This window comes from Ochlerotatus camptorhynchus, unplaced genomic scaffold (assembly GCF_037179485.1).
Source record: "Ochlerotatus camptorhynchus isolate MF236.1 unplaced genomic scaffold, CSIRO-AGI_Acam_v1.1 ptg000041l, whole genome shotgun sequence".
Taxonomy (NCBI): Eukaryota; Metazoa; Arthropoda; class Insecta; order Diptera; family Culicidae; genus Ochlerotatus; species Ochlerotatus camptorhynchus.
Window position 1 is genome coordinate 1897411 of NW_027040532.1, and position 8094 is coordinate 1905504.

The following is an 8094-nucleotide window of genomic DNA, read 5'->3' on the forward strand; positions in this document are numbered from 1 at the left end:
ACAATTGCTACTGATTGCAATGTTCAAATTCTTCTGATATCGACGGATCACAGTTACTCTGATGAGCTGGATGTTCGACGGAATTTTAGGTACGTGTTTGGCAAAGATAACCCAAGGACCATGGCGGCGGATCTCACGACGCTAAATGCAGGTTTTCCATTTCCCTGGAGCGATTTGCGTCTGCGTTTGGTTGTTTTTAATTGGTGTGAGGTGTATGTATTGAGCTGCTAGGATTGCTACGATGTCAACGCTGCAGCGAACAAGTCCGAGGTCGAACCGTCCAACGTGCAACGTTGAATGATTGTGCGGCTTCGGCTTGTGTCGTTAGGGATCAACTTTCTGATGGCTGTGTTAGGGGTGAGCACCTTGCGGTTGAAGAAAATGTATGGGAAATTTGAAAATTTTCTTATTTCTTCATTGTTAACTATTTAAATATTTACCAATCATAATGTGTGACTTACCACACAAATTTTATAACACTGGTGAATCTATCGACACACAAATCATCAAAATCCATTGATTATTGGCCAAGTTATTAGCATTTAAAGTCTGACCAATTTTCGTTGCATTTCCCTGAAGTAGCACCCTTCCCAAAAGACGTAGTCCTACATCAAAAAAAAAAGTCACATCACATCGCTCAGATTTTATCCATTGAGAATAACATACGCGTGGAATCTGTGACAGCAGCTCTGCCTCATTCTGTATTGGTTCCAGCACCAAAACAAAGTTTTCATTAGCATTATATTGTCGGCCAAGTTGAACACCGGAAAATCCGTATGCACAATATCAGCGAAGAGCACTCAAAAGCAGCTGATAAATAAATATGCGAAATATAATTCATACCGGTGGCCGCACAACTCAATGTTGAATGATGAGTTCCATGAAGGATGTCATCAGAAGCCGATAACACAAAATTGAGGTAGGTCTACATAAGTCTACAACATGCAGATTATTTGAATCCAGCAGGGAATCACAGCAGGAGCTCACAGGGCAATATTTACATTTCACTTCAAAGATCAGCATAGAATAATAGATTCATATAAAAAAAAATATTGCAAATAGTCCACGTACGTTATTCAATAAAAAAAAAAGAAAGAGTTCTGTATCGACTCACCTGTCCACCGAAGAGTCCACAAACGGCTGGTACGGCCAAAATATTGAAGACAGCCGATCCAACCACAGCTCCCACCCCAATGTCACCTTTCGTGACAAATGTTCCCACGCAGTTGATGAATAGTTCCGGACTCGATGAGGCCGCTGCCATAAACGTTGCCCCCGCAATGTCTTCCTTTACCTGAAGCTCTGAAAAGTATCGGTTCAATCAATCGTTGCCTTCCCACAATTAAATCAATTTCTAATGTTTATACTTTTACACATCGATTCAATGGCCGGTACGAAATAGTCATCACAGACAATTGCCAGCAACCAGAAGCAGTAGCACGCGATCAACAGGTGTACCGTGATCCAGCCGTGTTTGCGATCATGACGGGTAAATCCATCGGACGGAAATTCAAATATAGCCGCAGGAGTACAATTTCGCACGGGGAGGTCTGTTGTTTCCGTAGTAGTTACCGGAGGAAATTCGGTGAATTCCTCCGGTTCCACAACAGTCGGTTGAAGTAATTCCACCTGATCTTGTAAAATTTGCAGCAGGTGTCGCCGAGGACGTGATTTCAATGCTGCTATGCTCTCGCCATCGGAAGGCCCGAAATATGAGTTAAGAACCGAAATTGAACCTAAGCTCAATACAAACAACACTCTTAGCACGAATGCGATCTTCACTCGACGACTCTTGATTCCACAAAACGTCCCAAGTTTCACCATCTCCAGGATAATTATTTCTTCCTGTAAAACACTATCAACGACTCACACAGACACACTAGACACTCGGAACTTTGTTTTGGGACACTTGACCGGCCTAGCGCGATTTCAATTTAAAAGAAAGTTAATTTTCATAGTCTCCCAGGCTTTTATAGTATCTCTCCGTTCGTCTACTACTGAAGAACGGTCCTACATCCTGATTGAGTGGTGGTGGTATTCGCCGCACACAGCGACCTACCTGGCAGATGCACTTTATCTCGAAAGAAACAATAATCTTGACACGAGTAGCCGTAAATAACTATGCATGAAGAGCGCCTACGCAGCGCTTGATCCAGAAGAGCACGCCAGAGATAACAAGGCAAGACACAAATCATCAATTAACTACTAAATGTCACAGTACTTGTCAAAATATTTACATTTCACTATACCTACACATTAAACGCACATACTGTAGATCGCACAATTGGATCTTTCCTAAAACTCTCCGGTGTAATCAAAACAACTCGAAATTATTCCATGCGTTGCCCGGAAAGACAATGAACCTAATCGCGTCATTTCATTTGTTAATTGTTCCTACTTTCAACTGAGCCGGACGGAGCCAGGTCGTAAACAGAAGCTGATAATCCCTGTCCGTTAGTTTGTTGTTTCTATTTGTCCGACTTCACGCCTGCAGATGTATGAAATTCCTGGTTCTGTCGTAGGTGACACGTAGGAATACACACCTACAACACCGTAACGAGTCATACCCATCAGCAGGGTTTCAAGTTCCGGGAGTGTATTTAACCGCTATATAAACGCAGGCAACATATATGTGAGTATCAACTTGCAGATGCTGTCACGGTGATCTGCAAACGGTCGGTAGATGATAAGGTCACCTGTCTCCGGTTGATTACAATGTAGATCTGAGTGGGTGACAGCCAACTGATCCGACAAATGCGACGGGTTGGGCAGTACTATTTCCTTATTGTGCCTGCAGTACCGTTCATAACCGACGCCATCGTATAGCAAATACCGAAGCAATTGATGACACAGGTGGATCTCGATTTTGCTATGCTTCGATTTTTGGACCAAGGTATTCGTTTTTGGAAACACCAAAATTTAAATTCTGTCTAATTATTTTATTATTGTGCTCTTAAGAAGTCTTCAATAGTTTTTCCACAGGATTAACTTAAGCTGCATTGATTCTGTTGTTAAGCCATTTTAGCACTCAAGCACACGTCGAAAAAGGTCTCGATGACGACACGGTCTCGATTCTGGCAAACATAGATGAAGTAGTTGTGTTGCTAAAAACAATGTCTCGCTGTATAAAAACTAGGTATAGGTCCACTATAACTTCTATGGTTTCCGAAAGAAACTGTCCGGGGAATAAAGTAGGTATGCAAAGCTATTTTCGTTTAAAGAAAAGGGATGAGGATAGTAGAATAGGTAATGATTATTTCTGTAGCAAAGCGTAAACATGGCTATTGACAGTTGCATCGATGACGAATTTACAGATATGTTTGAAATTACGACATTTACACAAAGGCAAGTTTCACTTTCTAACAACGGTGTTAAACACGTTGCTTGATAAACAGTCGACACTTTATATATGAAAACATCTATTTTTAGCTTGGTTGAGCCCACGTAGTAAATATATGGGAATTGAGATAAGCCCAACGCACTTCAGAAAGATGCTGAAATGACGCAGAATTTTAGGGTGACGAGCCATTTAGAAAAATACGCTACAAGGGGAAGGGGGCCAAAGTTGGTGCTTAACCGTTACGTGATCGACAGGGTGCCCGGGTACCTTTTCAGATTTCAAGTTAATAAACTATAAAGTTATTTTCACGACATGAAACCAGAATTCAGTGACATCTTAAAGGGTGTCCACGATGAAATTGCCACACTATGAAATTGCTCTAACTTTTTAACCGTTGGGTAGAATTTAATGAAAATTTGGGTGGATTTAGTTCACAGTGCATTATTTACATCCTGCAAGTTTTAAAGTCCTGTGATCAAAACTCGCGGAAATGGAGTCGAAAGAACAGCTCGTGCGTGATAAAATCTTGCGCATTCATCACGAGAACAAGGATCTCTCGCATCGTTCCATCGCTAAAACGTTGGGAATCGCAAATTCCACGGTGTCGCGAGTGATTAAGCGGTTCGAGGAACGGTTGACCACCGATCGGAAGCCCAGAAGTGAAGGAAAAAGTATTCCGTACAACACCAAAAATCACAACCGCGTAGTTGGGGCCTTCAACCGAAATCCGAACGCCTCCGTTAGGGATGTGGCTAAGAAGCTGCACCTAAGCCGAAGTTTTGTCCAGAAGGCCAAAACTAAGGCTGGGCTTCGAACGTTCAAGGTACAAAAGGCCCCTAATCGCGACGAGAAGCACAACAAGTCCGCCAAAACCCGTGCCAGGAAGTTGTACCTCAACATGCTGACGAAAGTTGAATGCTGCATCATGGACGACGAAACATATGTGAAGGCCGACTTCAAACAGATCCCCGGCAACCTGTTTTTCACGGCCAAGGATAAGTTCAGCGTTCCGGAGCATGTCCGCACTCAGAAGATGTCCAAATTTGCGAAGAAATTCCTGGTTTGGCAAGCCATCTGCACGTGCGGGAAGCGGAGTGCACCTTTCGTGACCCAGGACACGATGAACGGACAGGTGTACATAAAAGAGTGCCTCCAGAAGCGGCTGCTTCCTCTCCTGAAGGCCCACAACGTCCCAACAATCTTCTGGCCGGATTTGGCCTCATGCCACTACTCCAAGGACGTGCTGAAGTGGTATGCGGACAATAAGGTCAATTTCGTGCCGAAAATGTTCAACCCTCCCAACACTCCGGAGCTCCGCCCCATCGAGAAGTACTGGGCGATTATGAAGCAGCACCTTCTTAAACGACCTAAGGTAGTGAAGACAGTCGAGGAACTGAAGAAAGTATGGGTTTACATGCAAAAAACGGTTGATTCACAGGTTGTGCAGAATCTTATGGCCGGGGTTAAGGCCAAGGTGCGGGCATTTGCGTATGGACTGTAAATAAAATACGAGTAAAATGGTAAAATGAAGTTTAATAGTTATTTCTCAATCCCTGAAAATTTGATGGCAATCGGATGAAAACTCGAATTTTGCGAATCAATTTTGTGTGTGGCAATTTCATCGTGGACACCCTTTAGAACTCGTAGAGAGACAAGTTTTCATAAAGAAAGATTTCAAATTGCAGCAAGGGGCTTCGAAAGGGGGGGGGGTCGTGAAATTGTTTACCCTTTAAAGCTCGACAAGGGTACCCGGGTACCCACTAAACTAAACTGCTTGCTACTGCGGCCAATTTTGACCGATTCTAAATCTTTTGGCACCATTGGATTCAGAAACTTATCCTCTTTCTGGACTTTGCCAATAATGTCCATCCAGAATCGCCTGGTTCCCGGAAATCCGAATTTCGAAGGAATAGATATCAAAGTATCAGAATCTCCTTCAAGACACAATTTCAGCTTACTTGAGGACCAGTTTAAGGTTTGTTCCCGGAACGGCTATTCCGGTGCAGGTTCCCTCTAGTGTCCATAGAAGTGTTTGGGAAGAAACCCCTGCACCCCTGGGTATCAAAATTCATGAATTTACAGCAGAAGACCGTTTATCATAATTTTGTGACCATTTGATGGATTGTCATTCCGGCGCAGGCTCCCGTGCAGCGTAGCCAGGTCATTTTCAGAAAAATCTGGACCAGTTAAAATATAAAATCTGGAATGCTTAAAAAAATCCAGTTTTTAACATAATGCTATTAAATCAATGAGTCATTCTCCCGTAAAAATCGGTCAGTATGATCATCTGGAATTTATTTAAAGTACTAGAATGGATATGAATCACATGTTTAAATAAATTATATAAAGCAAATAACTTGTAAGCATTGCTTAAATCATCCAAAAGCTGAAAAGTATTGACACAGTATGCCCAAAGAGTTTAAATATCCATTACGCAGAATTTCAAAAATTGAGTTAAATGTGCGTAAAATACTGCAGAAAATATGTTTAAAATTGTTTTTTAAACTATAACTTTTTTAAAAGGAATGAGAAGCAAAGAATCAAGCAAATTTGATGGGATGGATTTTTTAAACTAATAATCGATGTAGTCCTTACTATTCGATGCAGTACCAGAATTTAAAGATTTTATTAGATCTAAATAATTCTTATATTACCCTGAGGTTGATCAGATTAACAATTTAATTCTTGACATCATACAACACACAACACCCAGTAGACCAGTAGGCAATTTAATTTTGAAGCAAAATTCACCTGCTGGGAATCAAAGTCTAACATCGTGGTACTCACACACAGTTTACATAAACTACTGGTAACTCCACTATTCGCATGACCATTACGAATAATTTTACTTTTCCAGTAACATTCTAAGAGTTCTTAGCATTACCTCTTGGAATATCTTATAAAACACTCTCCAATTCCACAATTTCCTCAAATTGGTTATAATTCCCAAGAATTGGCACAATTTTGTGTCCATTTTTCTCTATGAAATTCTTAGAATATTCTTAATAATTTCCTTGGTGCACTCTTCAGAATGACCGTCACGCTCTTCTCAGACTCATCCGATAATTTCCTTTGAACTGCTTTCTAAATAGTTGTTAGAATTGTTTTGAAAGTCTCCTCAGTATTTCTTAATTACTCAAGTACTTTGCCAAAATGGTTTTGAAAGTCTCGCAGAAATTGCGCATAATTCCGTTTAAATGTCTTAATTTTTTATCAAAATTAATCTCCATACAAACATTGGACAGAATTCCATTTAAATTATTCTCATTCGTACCAGCATACTCCTTAAGTTTCATCATAAGAATTTTCTATGATTTCTCTTTCGGATTGTATTTCCTTTATTCACAAAATCTGCATGCAATTGTCATCAGCGTTGACAAGACAATTGACACCGTCTTCAACCAGAGGTTGCACAGACTGAATGTTTAAGGTGATACGATACATCACGCTTTTTTTGCTTTTTTTCTTTCCTTTCCATGTGTCAGTGAATTGATTATCATTGTTGCTGTAGTGGTGTGAGTGTACATCATGCACTACCGCAACTACCGTAAACATTGCTGCTAGAGTTCGTTATTATTAGGTCGAATATGTAACAGAGACTATCACTACATTTCTATTCAATTTGCCAATATAATCGACCTACCACCTCCCAGGACACCCCTTCCGATACAGAAAATAATTATGCGCCTAGCCACCAAGACCAACATGTCAAGTCATCATAGTAGTTAATTGATTCAACATCACACTTTGTACACTTTGGTTACATACGACCTGTCCAAAAGTGATTCCAGAGCTCAAACTTCCAGGTACACGGTAAGAAAAACAGATCCCAAAGTGACTCAATTTCACAAATCTCGGCACTATATTGCAGGAAGCCAAAAGTAAAAATGTGGGTCGAATAGTTTTCATTTGATTGTGTTCAATTAGTATGGAATTGACGATTCGCTTCTACCCAAAATTAGTTAGTTGTACCCAAAAGTAGGTGAATATGATTATACTCAACGTAATTATACTCAAAGTCAAAAGTAGGCAAAAATGAACTGGCCGCTGGATATTTTTTCTTATCGTGTATGTTTTTGTGTTTGAATAATTATCCTTTTGCCGCCTTTTGCTTATCAGCTGATATGCAAAAGCAGTGCAACCAGAACGACACACATGTTTTCTATAGAAGATTTCTAGAATCATTTACTTTCATTTTTTGTCTTGAGAAACAAAATAAGAAATTGTTTTAAACATTTATTAGTGATGGTTTCTACGTTGAACACAGTTTAAGCACCATAAAAAGCATAAAAAGTATTGTACACTTTGTTTCAATTAAATCGACAACACTGGATACGATGATAGATGATTCGTACACACACCTTCGTAATGCGGTGTGTAGAAAAAAGGTAAACAAAACAGTTTCAGCTTGCAAAATTATTCGCGGCTCGCGTTTTTAACGATGCAAGTGGTATTATTTAAGTAAATATCGTCTTTAAAAGTGAATTAATTTGAAAGTGCTTGTAGAAGCACGTATCGTAATTGTTTTTAGTGTGGTTCTGAGAAGTGAAAGCTAGTGAAAACAGTTATTGAAATTTCATGCCCTGAGCAGAACAAAATCGGATGATCGTACTTTTTAATGCAAATATTACCAATGCGTGAATGAATTGGCAATATTTTGGTGAAAAAGTATTACAATATGTATCCAGATCTTATTCATTCAATTCAGGCCCATTTTTTAAGGTATGTAATTAGTAATTTACTGTTTTGTAGGA

The 8094-nt window shown here is 40.0% G+C and overlaps 1 protein-coding gene across 1 annotated transcript in view; it reads right to left on the reverse strand.

Moving 5' to 3' along the window:
* The window catches only part of LOC135713725 (sodium/potassium/calcium exchanger 4-like), a 28347-nt gene extending 26395 nt beyond the window's left edge, over nt 1-1952 (reverse strand). The window contains exons 1-2 of the mRNA XM_065236949.1: nt 1368-1952; nt 1115-1302 (exon numbers count right to left, since the gene is read on the reverse strand). Of these exons, the coding sequence (XP_065093021.1) occupies nt 1115-1302; nt 1368-1824 (645 nt within the window). The 5' untranslated portion in view covers nt 1825-1952. The remainder of the gene's footprint in view (nt 1-1114; nt 1303-1367) is intronic.
* Between the last annotated feature and the right edge of the window lie 6142 nt (nt 1953-8094).